At 42.2% G+C, this 19,957-nt stretch overlaps 1 protein-coding gene across 4 annotated transcripts in view; it reads right to left on the bottom strand.

Annotated features, from left to right (window-relative positions):
* The window catches only part of LOC140196435 (diacylglycerol kinase delta-like), a 180,100-nt gene extending 162,020 nt beyond the window's left edge, over nt 1-18,080 (bottom strand). For 3 of the 4 annotated variants that reach the window (XM_072255657.1, XM_072255658.1, XM_072255659.1), the window contains exon 1: nt 17,890-18,080. In XM_072255657.1, coding sequence (XP_072111758.1) covers nt 17,890-18,063 — 174 coding nt within the window. In that variant the 5' untranslated portion in view covers nt 18,064-18,080. Of the gene's footprint in view, nt 1-7,329; nt 7,351-17,889 lie in introns of those variants that run through there. The other variant, XM_072255660.1, reaches the window with a different exon arrangement.
* Nucleotides 18,081-19,957: the final 1,877 nt, after the last annotated feature.

Genomic DNA, 19,957 nt, shown 5'->3' with positions numbered 1-19,957 from the left:
ATGCCTGTGAGCAGCTGTTTGCAAGATGAGTTCTAAGGTATTGGAAAAGCCCGAAAGAGCTCGTAAGGGTGTTACACAGCGTAAAACTAGACATAATTAAGCATTTCGATTGTGGTGAACGAAGTAAGGTCAAAGTGAGTTTGGCTTGTGGAAGCTGACGAAGATGATGTTGAAGAGGTTTTGGCATCCCATGACCAAGAACTGATAGATGAAAGCTGATGCAATTGCAAGAGGAAAGGATAACAATCAAAACCAAAAGCAGTAGCGAAAGTGAAGTCGTCCAGGAACTGAACGTGAGGCAACTACGTGAGATTTTCGCTGCAATGATAAAGTACGACTTCAATTTTGAAAGGGTGCATCGGTTTAGGGCATATTTGCAGGATGGTTTGAGTGCTTACAAAGAACTGTATGATCTAAAAATGCACGAGGCTAAGCACTCAAGCAAACCTTCCACATCAGCCACAACAAACGACGAACCTCGATCTTCGACATCGAGGCAGGCAGACATCGAGGCAAGATGACCTGCCTACCCTCATGGAAACAGAAAACGAGATGATACTCCAGTGTCCCACCACCCCAAACCCCAGGGCGCGGACAGATACCGATCCGTGGAGAATGCAGCGGTAGCCGGGAGGCACCTAACACATCTTCTAAGAAAAAAGCCGAAATAAACAAGCTAATTAATTAGGTGCTGCCTGGCACGTAAATGTCGGCCCAGATCAGAGACTATTGCCGATTGCGTCACCTCTGATCTGGGCTGACATTTACGTGCCGAGCGGCACCTAATTAATTAGCTTGTTTATTTCAGCTTTTTTCCTTAAAGATGTGTTGGATGCGTCCCGGCTACTGCTGTACCCCTGCATGCTTCGCGGATCGGTATCGGGTCGCTGCCCAGAGGCTGGAGGCCACAGCATCACCCCAACCTGCAACAACTCAGCCTAACACACCATCATCAGTGTGCTCGACGCTGTCCTGATTCCCGTAAGTGATACTACACTGTACATACATTATTCCTACTTTATATCAGCTGTGTATTTTTATGTGTTATTTGGTATGATTTCACAGCTTCACAGCTTAAGCTGGAGAGTGTGTTTTTTTCACTACGGAGAACAGTGCAGGCAATTATTATGGAAAAGTATTTCTACTTTATATAGGCTGTGTATTCATCATATCATTCCTGCTTTTACTATATCTTACTGTTATTTTAGGTTTTATGTGTTATTTGGCATGATTTGGTAGGTTATTTTTGGGTCTGCAAACGCTCACTTATTTTTCTCATATAAATAAATGGTAACTGCTGCTTCGCTTTACGACATTCCGGCTTACGAACCATTTCGCAGGAACGCTCTACCTTCGGATGGCAGGGGAAACCTGTATCTGCAAAGTTACTGAATGCTTCTCATGGCCATAATCAATAAAATGAAAAGGTTATAACATCAGTGGCAGATTATTCAGTTACTGCGAATCATAAAAAGATTAGAGAGAATGGTTTAATTGATCTAAAGGAAAAATCTTTTAAGATGCAGAAAACTTGAAAAGGGTTAGACAAAGCCTGCAGCAGAAAAAGGAGCATATGGGGTTTCTATCTTTGAAAGGTAAACCATAAGCCCACAGAGAGCTATAGCAGCAGAATCATTCACTCCTGTGCACTATGCAGCTGTACTACATTAGAACACTCCCATAACGCTCTCGGCTTCCAATATGCATTTAACCAATAATATTTAGAACCGATCTTCTACTATGAAAATCCAAAAACATCAAGGAAATAATATTAAAAAAAAATCAAATTTGTACTTATTTTATACTACACTTGCATACTCATCACAGCTTTTAGAACTGAATTATGCTAAATCATCTGGTCCAAATGGTAGAACTTCACTTACAACAGAGCCTGCCCTGGAAACAGATGAACAGCATGTGAATAGGGTTTGTGTAAGGTGTGCAGATATTCCACTCTTCCATTTGACAGAAGGAGTAAATGCACATTTAGGTGGTATGTTAAAAACAATCTGGTCTTTAGAATGCTACATGAAAGATCACCTTGGCCCAATACCTGCAAAACATTTCTTCTGAATTAATATTTAGCTCATCTTATCAAACTGTTTTACCTGTACCATGTTACAGAGTAACAAACTCTGCACCTGCTAGCACCAAACACTATTGTTAAGAAGTTCTTATCTTATCACATGAAAACATACAATAAGGACTTCTGACATCTAGAGTGTTGCCAGTTCCCAAGGAGCAATTCTATCAGCCTTTTCAACCCTTCTCTTACTTTGCTGCATCCTGCAAATTAGTCCCTCTCACCAATTCTCGTTTGGTTTTGTTCTCATTTTCCTAATCTGAGGGACAATTTACAGTAGCCAGTTAACCCAAAGTCAAGCCAGAGATATGAAAGATCAAAAGATATGGCTTGGAGGTCCAGGAACAGCAATGATTTTCTTGACAAAAACAGCAGAACCAAGGGGCCACCTGGCCTATCCTACCTCCATTTCCTATGATGTACCATTGGAATCCCAGCCTGTTGTAGGTATAACTTCAAACCTGCGCTCACCAGCATTTCACCACAGTGCGGCAAAATGATCAGCAAATCATACTCGTAATACATTTTGCAAGCTAATCAATCGTAGTATTGCCTCAGATGTTATATAGTAAAATACTCTGCAAACATTGGTAATGCTTCCAATGGTATACAGCCGATGATTTCTGACCACACCTTACCCCATTATTATATAGCAACAAATGTCTATACACCAGTACAGTACTTCATTTGCAGTTGCTCACCTGGAAACATACCGCCCCCTAGTGTTATACAGTGACACACCTAAACTCAAATTCCCCTCTTTTTTTATGCTTAGGCATTTCCTGAGGATTAAGAAGAACTGTAGCTTCTACTCCAGTTTTGTGAAATCTGAGGTGGCTCGTAAAGTCAATGTGGTAATCGTAGACTGTGCCATAGGTGGAGCAGGAGATGCACGAACGTTGCTACCATTCATACTGCTTTTTAAGCTGGGCTCCAATGTGCTCTTGCCGTTTTAATGTGAAATTCTCAATCTTATCCAAAAGCTTTCTTCTTCATATTGAGTGGCATGAACCAAGAACTCCCAAGAGTCAGTGATGTTATTATATTCCAAGAAGGCTCCAAGCACATCCGTGAATTGTTTCCTCTGCCATTTAGTATCTGCTTGCCATAACAGAGCTCACAACAGAGCATCTGTTTTGGGGGTCTGATGTGAGGCAATCAGGTGACGCTGGGCGCACAAGAAACTGGAGGTGTGTGAATCTCCAGCAAAAAAATAGCTGCAGAAACAACTCAGTGGATCAAGCTGCATTTGCAGAGACAAAGAGACAGTCGACAATCTGGTCGAGACCCTGCACCAGGGACTGAGGAATAATGTTGCCTACCCAAAGAAGCTAACTGTGTAATTAGGGCCACAATGCTCTCACTCTACCAGCAAATTTGGAGGATTTTCTGAAGACTGCACTAGTGGTATTTCTTTAGTGCTTTGAATTGCTTGTCATAGCTGGTTTCACTATTTCATACATCTGAAATGGAAACCATTTCAGCCCATCAAGGCTATGCCAATTTATGTAGCAATGCGCTTCCTCGGGTAATTTTCTGTGTTGTCTATATTCACCCCCTTCCCTCTATCCTAGATTCTACTACTCACACACATTCTAAGGTCAATGCGAATATGACCAATAACCTACAAATTGGGCACATATGAGGGAACTAGAATATGATGATCATAAGGTGAACCTCCAAATTTGACACTACAGCACTTTAGTTCAGGGTTCCAGCCAGGACTCTGAAGGCCTAAAGCATCTACCTCACCAGCTGCATCACTGTGCAACCCCAGATTTAGGTATTTTCCTCAATCAGCTTGGCACACTGCAAGCAATGGTGAAGGTCATTACCACTGTTTGCTGAGAGGTGGTTTCTAAGGTACGGAAGCAATGTATGTTTTCCAGTGAATCATTGTGGACCTTGATTAATGGAGGGCAGTGTTCAACAGCAGGGGGATGTTGGTAGTGGAGTTTTGTAGATTGTAAACGTAAGAGCCATTACCTCTTGCATGTTTCAGAGAATCATTTGACAGTAACAGAGTGCATGCAGCCTTCAAACATGCTGAGACACAAGCATCAGCTGCATCTTTCAGCTCAATGATCGAAGCTGAGGTGATAATGACTCTTAAGTGGAGGGAATACAAGCTGAAAAACAATGATGAAGGTCTCAAGGAAATTGAAAAGATAGTTCTCCAGGCAGTGTCAGTGCCACACAGTCAATCCTCCGAGCCATCCCTAAATAATAGAAAGCTGCAGACTATCGTGTGTGTTTGGACTGGCCTAATTAAAACCAGTGAAGTGACTGTCAGCTTCTCTGTACAGAACTTGGAACAGTTTGGGAAAAAAAAGTCCTCATGATTCAAGAGCCAACTAACCACAAATATAAAACATTCTTGGATTGGAAGCTCTGCAGGCTACCACAGAAAAGAAACTTCTCCGTTGAATGAAGGAATCAGAAATATTAATGGTTTCTTTTTCTATAAATGCTGCCTGAGCTGATAAGTGTTTCCAGTGTTATTTCAGCTTCATTGGCATCTGAAGGCTGAGGTCCAACAATCAGCATAAGGGAAGGGCACAGGAGATCCAACAACCCACTATTAACCATGATGTTCACAGATTCTACAACCCCTCATATGTATCTATGCTCAACTCTGCAAGGATCCACCCCACTGACAGCCAAGGACATTGGTGAACTTACCAAAGACGTGGTGGCACACAGTACTAGAAGGGACAATTTAAAGCCCTGCTTAACCATGACTCTATCACTAACTTGAGCAACTTTGACTTTATCCCACAGTAAGCAATCCAGGCCATTTGCCACCATCTATGATTGAAAAGAGTCAAAAGGCTATAAGCTAACTAAGAAACAAGGCCTTGGGAACTGGAAGTATCCCTGCTAGAGAATTCATAAACTTGACAATTGGAACTTCAGTCACAAATTCACAACCTTTTCTCCTATATCTGGGCATGCTCAGGGACCTTGAGAAGCTACAAGTTTTGGATGGTAGTTCATAAGTATCTAGATGAATGCAAGTTCACTTAGTACCATCTTCCAAGTCAGGGACCGGTTTAATATTGACAATATTCTTGCGAACCGGCCGACGGAGGGGGGTAGGGTTGCCAACGGACAAGAGTAGCAGTCAAATATGTTGTATTTACCCCGAGAAAGACTACAATGACCATGAAACCTTGCGCGGGCATCTGTGTGCGTGTGTGTTACGTGTCGATTTTATTTCTGCAAATCGTTTTTGGTGATTCTGTTTGGGGAGGGGGGTGTTAATCACGACCGGAATATAGGTGATAAGTGGCTAATACAATCAATTTCATTTCTAAAAGGGTTTATCTAACGAATTTAATATTAAACATACAGTGCATATTTTCCTCGCATCAATATAGTGATAAGTCAATTATCAGGGGAGGACAGGGGAGCTTGAAGTAAGTGTTGAATAAACGTCCAGTAGAAGTGGTAGAGGCAGGTTCAATATTATCATTTAAAGAAAAATTGGATAGGTATATGGACAGGAAAGGAATGGAGGGTTATGGGCTGAGTGCAGGTCGGTGGGACTAGGTAAAATTAGCATTCGGCATGGACTAGAAGGGCAGAGATGGCCTGTTTCCGTGCTGTAATTGTTATATGGTTACTTATAAGTCAATAGCATCATAACATATTAAGTAACGTTTGGATATTAAACACAGCACATATTTTATGAACATATAAAATCATCGCAACACACCAATATCGCTGCATCAGTGGGAGCCCTGGGCTTGTTTTCCTGCAACAACTGTCCTGTCGAGGGGTGATGGGAGACAGCGATACTCGAAGGGAGTTCCTTATGTCCAGTCTATTCTGCAGTTTAGTTTTCGTTGCATTCATTGCAGAGATATGTTGGAAATGGAAGCAACGTTTTCAGTGCTTTCGTGGCTATCTCAGGATATTCAGCCTTGACTTTGATCCAGAATGCCGGCAGAGATGTTATGTCAAACATACTTTTCAGCCCGCCGTCATTTGCAAGCTCGAGGAGTTGATCTCCTTCCTGCGCTGACATGGACCACGCGCGGGTAATGATCTCGCATGCATAATGGCTCAACAGTGGGCGTGACAGGGAATGAGGAAAGGTTTCCTCGTGGCCCGGTAGCACATGCCTTGCGGCCCGGTGGTTGGGGACCGCTGTTCTAAGTGATTGACAATCAAAGACCTTCTGTTTGATACGTAATCTCATCCACAGCTGAATTAAAATGGCTGCCTTGTAGCATAATGTCTCATTACACAGGAGACCCTTTAAACCAACAAAACCATCCCTTCTTGTTTTTTTTTACTGTTTTTAATGGAGGTCGGGTTTGAGGACGTGATTTTAAGTTCTTTAACTCTACTTGGTTCCAAGTTAGCCCATCGCTTTGCTTTGCTTTTAGTTTAGTTGCACGGTGGGTTTTTTTGGGGGGGTTTTTTGGGGTTTTTTTTCTCCTTTTCTCTATTGATATATATATATAAAAATTAGTATACTATTATGTTACCTTATTATGTTATGTTTAAATTACATTGTTTGTATCTTTTTTTTATCTGTATTAATATCTCCTGTAATTTTATTATATTCTAACAGTGCATTAGTGCCTATATGGCTTACCTTTTTGTATACTTATTCAATAAAAAGATTTAAAAAGAAAAGAAAACCAACAAAACCAGATCTTTGAAAATTAGTCCACTTCCTTGTTTCTCCCTGGAATGCAATGAAGATAGCGGTAGAGGAAGCAATGGTCCATTTTTAACATAGATGGAAACAGTCTGAAATAACATTTAATAGTTTTCAAACCAGTGCAACATGCTTATCATTATTAAAGTTCATTCTGAACAATAGAGAAAATATGTTCAAATAATCCATGGGTGATGGTAGAGGCAGATACCTTAGGGACATATTTGAAATGGTGGGCTGTGAGAGAAGGAAGGGTTAGATTGATATTACAATAGTTCATAAGGTCAGCTCAACATCATGGACTGAGGACCCTGTACTGTGATGTAACACACCATGCTCTATATCACAAATTCTTGAGAGAGAAGCACAGCATAAATAATATTACACACAATGCTATAACCATTGTCAATTTAGAACATCATAGTCACACAGCACAGAAACAGGCGTGTTGGCCCACAAAATCTGTGATGACCATCAAGCACCTATCCACACTAATCCGCCATTAATCCCCATGTTCCCTCAGGTTCTACCATTCACCTACATGCTGGGGGAAATGTGGAAAATTTACACTCACCAGTTAACCTGCAGGTCTCTGATACTTGGGAGGAAAGTGGAGCACTGTTAAAGTAGTACAGAACTTTGGTTAGACCACAGTTAGAGTATTATGTATAGTTCTGGTTGCCACAGATCAGGAAGGATGTGGTAGCAACAGAGAAAATGCATGCTGTTGTTTAGAATAGAGAGCAATATCTACAAGGAGGGATTGGACAGGTTAGGTTTATTCTCACTAGAATACATGAAGCTATAATTTTATATAGATTCATAAAATTATAAGGGATTATAAAATTGAGAGGGGAAATGATAATCTCTTTCCCATAATAGGGAATCTAGAACTAGGGAGAACAAGTTTAAGGTGTGAGGGTGAAAACCTAAAGGAGACATCAGTTAAGTTTTCACAAAGAGGGTGAATATCTCGAAAGAGCTGCCAGAGAAGGTTGTGAAGGCAGATACAATTAATGTTTAAAAGGCAGTTGAACAGGTAACTATATAGGAAAGGCATAGTAGGATATGGGTCTAATGCAGGCAAATGAGAGAATAGATAGGAATCACGGTTAACAAGTGTTTAGTGGATCACAAGGGCCTGTGAGAGTGCTGTACATTTCCGTGATACATCTGGAGGAAACCCACACAGTCACAAGGAGAATGTGCAAACTCCACACTGACAGTGACAGAGGTCAGGACTGATCCCAGGTTGCTGAAACAGCATTGCTCACTATGTCCCTGTCCCAGTGCCATGGTCCTACAATGGGCAGCATACGGACAGGAGCCCACCAAGTCACACAACATCCCAACGTCAAAACATAGGCCTTCCCCGGGCCACAAGTACCCAACTTAAGGACACCAAATAAGCACCCATTGCTGTGAACAGCAAGATTAGTTTTCTCTTTCTCTGCATTTTAGTAATTGTTCTTTCCCACAACTTCTATATGCATTAGATGCCATTCATTACAATACTGTGGAGATATAGTCACCATATCAAGGGATTTTTGTGTACTTTCCAACTTAAGACACATCTGGAGATCAGAATGCACTCTTAACCTGGGGGTAGCCTGTCTTTGCTTCCAAACCAGGGACACCTTACCTAACTGTCGTGTGGGACTATCTTCACCACCAACAAGTGCCACACCACCACAATCTCAAGGGCAATTTAGAAAGTAAGATTCAATGGTGACTTGACCTTGACACATTCCACTTGTTTATTTGTTTGCTCATCTTTTTGACTCGTGCCTTTCATTTTCACTGTTCTAGTACTAACTCAATCTCAAATCCAGTGTTTTCTTTACAGTAGTCTTAACCTCAAGTTAACAACTTCAATGTATGCAGTACTAGTTTAAATTCACACCTAATTTTCTGCTCAGTCTATAGGGCTTTAAAAACATTTCAGAATGCAAGCAATTCACTATGTCCCTTATTTTGCTTTCTCTCCAAAAGATTTTCATTTCCTGATCCCATATGTAATTACAATATCAAACTATTCTTCCCCTTTTCTGAAGTTGATCAAGCATCTTTGATGACAGAAAGTTGCAGGATCACAGTGCTCCAATGTTAAAACACGGCAGGGCGTCCCAAGCCTGAACAAGTAGCTCCTAACATATTGAGGAAGTGCCTCTTCTATTTCAAGCTATTTTTTCCCCTGGAGATAGACAGGAAGAAACAGCATAATTTACTCAGAAGTCATTTCCATCTGTTTGCTATTAAGTTTGGTTACTTTTAAAGTTAAATATTAAACCACTTTTTCCCCCAGTAGTTTATTAACTGTGGGTTGATGCACCATTTAAGTGAGATAGTGTAAAGTGAAGCACTCTTGGACAACCTGGAGTGAGCAGCAACTCTATCAGATGCCTGTCACTGAGCAGGAACTACTGGGCAAATTGTTGCTCAGGAATCATGTTATTCTATCTTAGAGATCAAGCTGAAAAATTTAACAAGTATTTGAACTGTGTTCGAGAAACACTTTCATTTCTATTTTATTTACAGACTGGGAGGATGTAATAACCAAAATGAGAATTACAGTGTGCACAGGTTGCAAGATGCTGCCTGCAATGTTGGCTGAAGTGGCTACTCACCACACCTGTTCTTTGAAGACTACACTGCCAAATCTCACAACAATCTAGAAATGCTCACATTTTATGTGGTTTTCCCTTGCGTAAATTCTGCTCTATTCTCTGCATAACATTTTAGATGGCATGTTCAGTTCCATTGAAAATATTGGTTTTAGGACGTACAACAATCTGACCAACTATCATCAAAAAGGTGCTTTGTACTCTCACTTCACTCTCAGTATTCTGCACTATCTGTCTTCTATAGTCATGCCATATTCTTCAATACAACCATTCTGCAGTCTCATAATATCCTTTACACACTATTATATCTTCCAAGTTTTTGTGCTATATTTAGCACCTGTGCAGACTGACAATAGATAAAATTCTCTCACAGAGTACTCAGAAAGTCACAATGTTCTGTAAAGCAACTCTGTATATTCAATAATAGGGCTACATATAAAACAACTATGCCATCAAGGGTATACTGACTGCAGCAAAATGCCTGTTCTCTGTGGCATACAGCTCATAGCTATACAGCCAGCACTTCCATTTAACATGCTAGGAAACCTATGGACAGCATGTCACACATAAATTACAGACAAAATCACAATTTGTGTAGAGATTTTATAAAGAATTCATCATGCATGAGAATGAATTATTAAATACAAATATAGATAGCTCATGTGTGTGAAAGAGATAGCATGTCAAGTCCCAACGAAGGGTCTCGGCCTGAAATGTCGACTGTACCTCATCAGCAACTTTGATGTGTGTAGCATGTCAAGTATTCAAATTATGCAAACATATAATCCACGACTCTAAATAGCCATGGGATTTCATATGAAAGCAGAGAGAAAGCATAATGATAGAAATGCCATGTTAAATGTGAATAGACATGTTCTATCTCATAAATAGCAGACCAGGAGTAAATACTAACAAAGTACAACACATGCATTAGTAAAATGTTACAACTCACAAAGCACACAGGACACATTAAAGTACTACTGTCACAGATCACACTGTAATTATCCACACTAATCCACGGAGTTAATACATTGATGGAACATATGTTAATGGAGATTGGAATGCTATTTGCAAACATATAGCTGACACCACACTGGACAAAAATTTCCACTTTTAGCATATCCTGTGCAAATAAAGAGAAGTACGTCACTCGTGAATTTATGGATGCCACATCCTTGAGTCAACATACAAAGCCAAGTCATATATAAACATAGTCAGAGCCTGTACGGGTAAAATACTGAGAGAAGTCCATCAAATGTTAATAAAGAAATAGTATATATTTCACAAATTTAAGTGGAATATGCTGTATCTGCAGTAATGGCATATATTCGTCAATAAATATAGCATCACATATGCAGATACCATATTACACAAAAATATTAACAAGTTACATCAAGACGGCTCAGCAACTGTAAATACGTAGGTGGCCACTGCTGTATATACAAAGTGACACATGTCACAGCACAGAGCATGACAGATGTAAATAGACAGACAGAAGACCCAGCATCAATGTACAGGAGGTTATCTCAGATCACTGAACAGATGACAAAACAGCTCGTGTTTACATGGCAGGACACACAACACGTAAATGGCATGCCATGTGCAAACATACAACTAATTTGTTACCGTCAAGTGACACATCAAGTCGCTCAGTGTTAATATTCAAGTAGCATGGAACATAAACATACAGATGATATCAGTAGAGAATATCGACTGCGCATGATCCATATCAAAATAGAGGCTAGCTATCAAATATGCTTAAATAGCACCTATCACTTGTCCATAAAGAGACTATGCTGCACTTCATGAATGTAGAACGAATCAACAGTCCATAAAGTGCTCTTACAGACATTATCTCAATAGCAACTTGTATTTTATGCAGCAGTTAATTTAAAGAAAGCAAATGAATGAGGGCTATTAAATACTCGAGTGGACACTGTAAATTGTCCTGTGACTAGGCTAGGGTTAAGTCGAGGATTGCTGGTCGGGGTGGCGCAGCTCGATGGGCTGAAAGCGCCTACTCTGCACTGTATCGCAATAAGTAAATAAATAAATAAGGCGAGTGAGGATGAGGTGACGGGTGAACTGACATAATGAGGGACAGACACAAGATAGACTGCAGATGTTGGAAATCTACAGCAACACACACAAAATGCTGGAGGAACTCAGCAGGTCAGACAGCATCGATGGGCTATGTTTTGGGCTCAGACCTCACACTGGGACTGGAAGGAGGACAAATGGCCAGTATAAAGAGGTGGCGGGCATGTGTGAAGCGAAAGCTGGTGGGTGATAGGTGCAATGTGCTGAGAGGGGGATGATCTGCAGATGAGGGAGGAGGAGACTGAGAAGGCGAAAGGTGGAAGTGACAAAGGCGTGAGGAAAATGGACTTTGATAGGAGAGTACAGTAGATCCTGCTATAAATGAATAGCAGAGCTGGATGGAGGGTGAGCAGATCGAGGGGGCAGGGAAGAGAAAAAGGGCCGAAGGGCCCAGTGAGACATATTACATTCCTACATAGAGGAGAGCAGCAGAGCTTTGGAAAAGCTCATGCCTCTGGTGGGTAGAGACATCTGATGAGCCAGGGAAGGATGCCAGAGTCAAATCTCGAGGTGATAAAGGCATGGGTGATAGTTTCAGCAGCACAGAGGTGAAGCAAGGCGAGGGGAGGGTAACATCAGGACGGAGGACCGAATGGTCATTGTGATGACAGATGTACAATCAGAAATTCAGCCCCAGACAAATCTGTTACAACAGTAGCCAGGTACAGGGATGGAACTGACAGCTAGCTCAGCTTTACAGTGGGGCTGAAGTCAATGGTCTCTTTCTGTCGACACACTGAAGATTAAACTGACTCTGCACTCCACCAACCAATGGTAATATTTAAACTCAAATACAATGTCATCGGTGTGAAGAGTAAACATGTATACTCCTCTAATTCTAACTTTTGACTCTGAGATCATATACTGCCATTGCCAGGGGTGCATGAAGAAATCACATACCGGGTTCCACCCCACCATCACATGATCCTTTCCACCCACTGACCCTCTGTCTCACAGAAACCACCACTGCAACTGTACCGGCTGTCTCCCTTCTTCCCAGCGACGCTCTAAATGACCTTTTGTGTTAGCTTCTCTGTTCCCAATTTCAAAAGCTCTTCAAAGCACACAGACGTGCCAATCCCACCTCTAGGTCTTCTGCCCCTCTCCCCTCACCATCTCACACACAAAGGGGATGTTAGTGTAGTTCTGATTTCAAATCGGAACTTCACGATTTGCGACGAGTAACATTTTTAAACCATTAAACAAACATCTGGAAAAAAATACTGCAAAATGAATGTTTAGTTGTTTGTCTGCATGATCTGGTGGGTAAATTTCATCTGGACAACATCAGTCAGCATGCTTAGTGAGAACAGACGGCCAGAGCTATTTATAGCTGGCTTGGACCCCTCAAGAGACTAAATATTTTCAGAGAAATACCAGGAAGTTGGGCTCATTTAGGTTAAACCACACGGCTCTATATTTTACACATGTCATCGGTTGGAGCAAGGAACCTTAGCCTCACAGTACACAATAAAATAAGAATTATTTTAGTTTGTTTTCTGCAAATTATATTACCTCCAACTTTCATACTTAGCATTAAAATGGGGCAAAAAAAATCTTTTGAGCCCTGTCTCAGTAAAACCATGTAAGCTAACTAAACTCAACAGATAGACTGAAAATTGTTATACTAACTGAACTCAAAACAAAGCCACTGTCGGAGACACGCTAAAGAAATAAAAACACTAATCTAAATCTCTTGGAATGCTCAAAGAAAAATATATTAAATGTCTCTGAAGACAATTGGGGATAAAACTCTCATGCCATATGTCCTGACAGTGATTACTAACATATTGCTGTTGGTTCAGGTCACTATAATCGAGCAATTTTGATTGCTGCGTATTTGATATGGAGGCTGAGCCTCACTTCGGATCTTTATTTCTCATGTCTCTCAATAGTAACTGAATGATATCACTTACTAATGCACCACAACAGAAATACACTTCCACCATCTGCCCATCCCAACAGCAGCATAAATGCATCCCACAACAAGAATCCTTTCTTCTTGCTCTTGAAAGTACAGCTATAAACATCTTGTTTCACTTTAAGCTCTGCACACCATTGCAGCACAGTGTCACAGCAAGCAGAGCGGCTGCTTCATAGGTCCAGCAGACCCAGCTCAACTCTGCCCTCCTGCACTGTCTGTGTCAAGCTTGCAAATTCTCCTGGGGGCATGTGGGCTTCCCGGAGGTGCTCCAGTGCCCAGTTCCGTCCCACATCACAAGACACACCAGGTGGTTGGTAGGTGCACAGATGTACAGTGTCCACAGTGCAAATGTGCCACAGAATGGATGGAAATTATGGAGATAATTTATTACAGGGAAAATAAGTGGAGAGATAGCATTGTTCTGTGAAACAGCAAACTCAATGGACTGAATACCATTCTCCGTCACATAGAAATTACCAGAAATGCTTAAGCAAAACTTATTAACTTATTTTTAATTTGCTGTCTTATGGTCGGATTGTTATTAAAGATACCTAATGTCTGTGTAGTATTTGGTGTAGAATTAGGGTGTATCTACACACATCTATTTTACAATTCACACTTGCATTAACATTTCCAATAATGTTTCCAGCACGGTAACAGTGACTAAAGCTTCAGAAAACATTTCACTGGATCCAAGATGCTTAGGAACTGCCCCAGATCAATAAAGACCATGTTCAAATGGGCTGTATTTAAAGATGGGGTCTTTATCAGGATGACTTACGAGTACGGGAGTGGGAGAGAAATGGTTAGCAGCAGAAGCAGGGAGCAGAATTACAGCAAGTGATTTAGTAACACACACAAAATGCTGGAGGAACTCAGCAGGCCAGGCAGAATCTATGGAAAAAAATACAGTCAAGGTTTTGGGCCGAGACACTTTGGCAGGACTGGAGAAAAAAAGATGAGGAGTAGATTCAAAAGGTAGGGGAGGGGAAGAAGAAACACAAGGCGATAGGTGAAACCAGGAGGGGGAGGGAGGAAGTAAAGAGCTGGGAGGTTGACTGGTGAAAGAGATACGAGGCTGGACAAGGGGGAGTCCGATTGGAGAAAACTAAGGCATGGAAGAAAGAAAAAGGGGGAGGAGCACCAGAGGGAGGCGATAGGTAGGCAAGGAGATAAGGTGAGAGAAGGTAAAGGGGATGGGGAATGGTGAAGGAGAGGGCGGGGGGCCAGTACCAGAAGTTCAAGAAATCGATGTTTGTGCTATCAGGTTGGAGGCTACCCAGACGGAATATAAGGCGCTGCTCCTCCATTGTGAGCGTGGCTTCATCTTGACAGTAAGGACTTAATATAACACTTTAACGTTTTCTCTTAATCCCTCATGACAATAAACTCTTTCCTTCATTTAATGTTGTTCTTATTAAATATCATTAATCATACAATCTTTTCTGAACAAGACAACATCTCAACGGATGATGACTGATTTAAAGATGTTTTCCATTAAGTTGCATTTCTCACATCATATTTATGACGCATGCCTTTTGTGTTTTATATTCTGTGTTTCCGATCATTTTTATTTTTTGCCGTTAGCACGTAGGGGTTTGATGTTTTTCTCTGAACAGCTTGGTTCCATGGTTCTACTTTATTTTGTGACTGTCTACGGGGAAGTCGAATTTTAGGGTCACATACTGCACACGTACTTTGAACTACTGTGTCCGAGGTGGTGATCAAAGAGCAAGTCAGCCTCATCCCACCTTCTCGCTCTTGTTTCACGACCTCGTGGGTCATGGCTCTTCAAGTGCACATCCAAGCACTATTTAAATATGGTGAGGTTTCTGCCTCCAGCAAGCTGTCACACAGCGAGTTCCACTTCTATCCAGAGAACCCGACAGTATCGGAACAGGCTCTTTGACAGCTACCCAATTCAGTCCTCTGCCCTTATTTGATGCTTTGGGGCATTTTGACTCCACTTGCATATTATTCTCTCTTTTATGTTGTTTTCTACTTTCTAAATCTGTGGCCTCAATCAAGGCTCCACAGGTTGGACTTCTCATGCCCTTGCTCTTCGTGGATAATGTAGCTGACGCTCATCTGATTTTGTCTGTGCACTACTCTGGTCCTGTTCTCTTATAAAGAATTTATGCATTCAGTCATAATGCTACGGCAAACTGTTTTTGTGCACAGCAAGCAGTTAGGTATGTGAGACATCCACTCCAAATATTTATGAACACTCTTTTCCAGCTGGGAATCCATCAAAGAATATCTAAGGGGCAAGGATAGATGGGTAAAGTGTTGTGGTGAAGGCGCAAAATGATTACGTGTAAAGAGACTTCAGGACTGCAAAGTGTGGATCACATGAGCTGCGATGGTAAGCTCAAGGTTAAGAACAATTTGTTGAAGTGGTTAGGCTTGCAGCGTTAGCGAAGTCAGAGCTGGGCCACTGCAAACAGTGTGTGTGGCCTTCATAGATCAGGAGTACAAAGGATAGCAGGCGCAGGACTGGATAACCTCTAAAGCTGGTGGATGAAAAGCTGAACACTCAAAAATCCTTCATACCCAGGAGACCAAACTGTAGAAGGCTGCACCACTGATTTTCAGAGGGGCTGAAATGCTGAATGACCTGCAGCTGCCACAACCAGGACCCTCTTGGGCACAGCAGGTTTAGGATTTGGAGATGGTTTAGATACAGAGAAGGATTATTTTATATTGAATGTTAACACATTAACGTTCCAGGTTTGGCTCCAATTTGTGAAGTGAGCTTTGACTCTTTGGTATCTAAATAACAGTCACCCTGGCATCACAAAAGGGCACCTCCAGCCAATGTGCGTTATCTAACCAAATTTATCCCATTAATCCTACACATATAATCAAATAGTAATGGCTAAATATGTTGAGCTCTATGAATTACAATTTTTTAATGTCAAACTTTACATTTTATTTAAAGGGTAAACTGAACACATATATATAATACCCACTTGTAACATGACTTGTGATGTTAACGTTTTCAGAGCTAATTCAGCTCTTCAGCTCACTTGCATAAAACTTTTAACAGACAATGTTCTGTTACAGAGCTGACCCTAATCTACACTGCTTTTCTTAGCAAATATTAACATAAAGTTGTGAAACATAAGATAGTAAAAGACCAGTTGCTTCAAGCCTATTCCCCACTGACATGCAACAGTTTACAGATTCCCAATGAACAATGCCTCCTCAGCTATCCTAATCTTCTCCACCACCCTGGTAGATCACACATTCCATTCCATTTTCCCAGAGAAAAAAATTTGAAAATTCAATGTAAATGGACAGTCCGCATTGTCACCCAGCCCATTTTCCTGCCATGATGCATGCTATAAATCCAACATGGACAGATAATCAAAGACCTTATCACTTATCATTGTTAGATCAACAACCTCAAATCAACAGTGGATAGTACCACAGCTCTATCCAATAAACAGTTAATATCACAGAACCCCTACAATGCTTTCCCATAGTTTGCGCACTTTGTGAAACTCTGCAGGGTAATGTGTGGAATTCAAGAATGTTAAAGGAAAATTGTTGAAATTATTCTCTGGATGAAAGGTTCTAGTCAGGCATTCAATCTGGGCAAAGATTGTTCCAGGGGATTAGATCTGGACCCTATTTCTGCCCAAGAACCGATTCCGGGGATATATTATTCCCAAAGATTTGACCCAGAGACAGATGAAAACTCAATGGACAGATTTTATCCGGAGATTGAACCCAGAGATTGACGATTCTTAGAAATTGGACCAGGACTGATTAAATCTCTAGGAATGACAATTCCATAACTACTCCTGAAACTGGATTGATTAATCCCTGGAATAGGACTCAAGGAGCGGTTATTCTTTGGGCTAAACCCATGGTCTGATACTGCCCTCAGTTTTCAACTAACGCACTGGTTTTGCCCAAGGATTGTACAGAGCAGCCAGTTATTCCCCAGATGTGGATAAAGGGGCTAGTTATTCTCTGGAGTTGAACGCAGGGGTCAATTATTCCCTGGGATTGGAAGCAGAACCATCCCACCCCCCTTGATATAGGATCTGGGACTAGCTATAATTCCCAGGGATTGTACCCGAGGCATTTGTTATTCCTTCAGGCTTTTTCTGGGGTTCAGCTATTCCCCTAAATTGAACCCTGGCGCTGGTTATTCTCTCAGATTAGGCCAAGAGACTAGTTATTCCCTAGGACATGTTCTGGGGTTATTTATTCCCTTCATTTGCACCCTGAACCTGGCTATCCCCTGGAATTGTGTCCAGGGGCTGGCTATTCTTTGGGATCGGACCCTGGGACCAGAGGGGTCCAGCGATGCTTTCCGGCGGGTTTCTACTGCTCTTCCCATCGGCAGTGACTCCAGCTTTGCTGCCGGTGGCGCCCCACTCGAGGCTGAGGCTGACCGTGTGGCCTGCCCGGCAACGGCCGAAGCTACAGGGGTCCCGGCCGCGCCTGCCCGCTCCCCCGACCCCGGCCTCACCTTGCTGCGGATCTGGCCCGAGGTGGACACCTTCCGGATCAGCTTCTGTGCGGATTCGTGCTCGGCCTCGCTATCCGATGACTCGTCTCCCACCGTGCTTCCGCTGGCAAGCCGCTCCCGAGCCCCCAGTTCACACACAGACCCGGCGGCCTGCGCTTCCCGAACCGCCATCATCACCGCAGCAACCGGGCCTCGCCTTAACACAGTCGCCAGGGGGAGCACGGGGCCGCACACCAGTACCGCGGCCCGCCGGCAGGGGGCGAGCGGACCCGTAGTGTTCCGACCTGCCACCAGGGGGAACAAAATTTGTGGGTGATGGTGTTTGGATGACACTTTTTTTAAAAATTGGAGTTGGTAGTTCACTTTGTTCTTAAATCATTAAACAGCAGTCTCCCCAGTTGAGCAGAGGGACAGCAACCTTACATTCTTAAGTGTTATGATTTCATAGGACCTGCCCTGGGTCCAGCATGCAAGTGCAATTACAAAGAAAGCACAGCAGTGTCTCTTCTTCCTTAGAAGTTTGCAAAGATTGGGCACGGCATATAAAACTTTGCGTTACTCTATAGATGTGCGGTGGTGAGTCTATCAACTGGCTGAAGACAGCCTGGTATGGAAACTCCTATAAAAAGTAGTGGATATGGTGCAGTCTATCACAGACAAGGCCTTTCCCACCATTGAGCACAGAGCACTGTTGCAGGAAAGCAGTATCCATCATCAGGGGCTCCCACCACCCGGGCCATGATTTCTCACTGCTGTCAAGATCAGGAACAGTTATCACCGCTCAACTATCAGGTTCTTGAACCAGGGGAATAACTTCACTCGCCCCATCACTGAGCTGTTCCCATAACCTATGGACTCAATTTCAAGGACGCTTCATGTCATTTTCTTGATATTCATTGCTTGCTTATTTATTTATTTTCTCTTCTGTATTTTCAGTTTGTTGTCTTCTGTACACTGGTTGTTTGTCCATCCTGTTGGGGGCAGTCTTTCATTGATTCTATTGTTTCTTGGATTTAAGTATGTCTACAAGAAAACGAATCTCAGCATTGTCTATAGTCACATATACATACTTCGATAATAAATTTACCCTTGAATTGTCTCAGCCCAAAACGTCGACTGATTATTTCTCTACATCAGAGGTTCCCAAGCCTTTTTTATGCCATTTAGCAAGGGGTCTGCAGGGAACCCCTGATTTACATAGATGCTGCCTGCTCTGCTGAGTTCCTTCCAGCATTGTGTGCATGTTGCTCTCCACAATTTTTGTCCCAGACGTGAATTTAAGCTTTACCAATCAGGCCGCCCTCTTAACAAATGAGCCAGTGAATAAACATTTGAATTAACAAACTAAAATTCACTCCAAGACCTTAACCACGAACATCTCACCGATTTTCCTAACAGCATGAGGGAAATTAGTCATAGTTACAGTCATACTTTGTTGATCCCGGGGAAAATTGGTTTTTGTTACAGTTGCACCATAAATAATAAATAGTAATAGAATCATAAATAGTTAGATAGTAATATGTAAATTATGCCAGTAAATTATGAAATAAGTCCAGGACCAGCCTATCGGCTCAGGGTGTCTGACCCTCCAAGGGAGGAGTTGTAAAGTTTGATGGCCACAGGCAGGAATGACTTCCTATGACGCTCTGTGCTGCATCTCAGAGGAATGAGTCTCTGGCTGAATGTACTCCTGTGCCCAACCAGCACATTATGTAGTGGATGGGAGACATTGACCAAGATGGCATGCAACTTGGACAGCATCCTCTTTTCAGACACCACCCTGAGAGAGTCCAGTTCCATCCCTACAACATCACTGGCCTTACGAATGAGTTTGTTGATTCTGTTGGTGTCTGCTACCCTCAGCCTGCTGCCCCAGCACAAAACAGCAAACATGATAGCACTGGCCACCACAGACTTGTAGAACATCCTCAGCATCGTCCGGCAGATGTTAAAGGACCTCAGTCTCCTCAGGAAATAGAGACAGCTCTGACCCTTCTTGTAGACAGCCTCAGTGTTCTTAGACCAGTCCAGTTTATTGTCAATTCGTATCCCCAGGTATTTGTAATCC

This window comes from Mobula birostris, chromosome 4 (assembly GCF_030028105.1).
Source record: "Mobula birostris isolate sMobBir1 chromosome 4, sMobBir1.hap1, whole genome shotgun sequence".
In the NCBI taxonomy this organism is placed as follows: domain Eukaryota; kingdom Metazoa; phylum Chordata; class Chondrichthyes; order Myliobatiformes; family Myliobatidae; genus Mobula; species Mobula birostris.
This window is presented reverse-complemented; position numbering and strand designations above follow the sequence as displayed.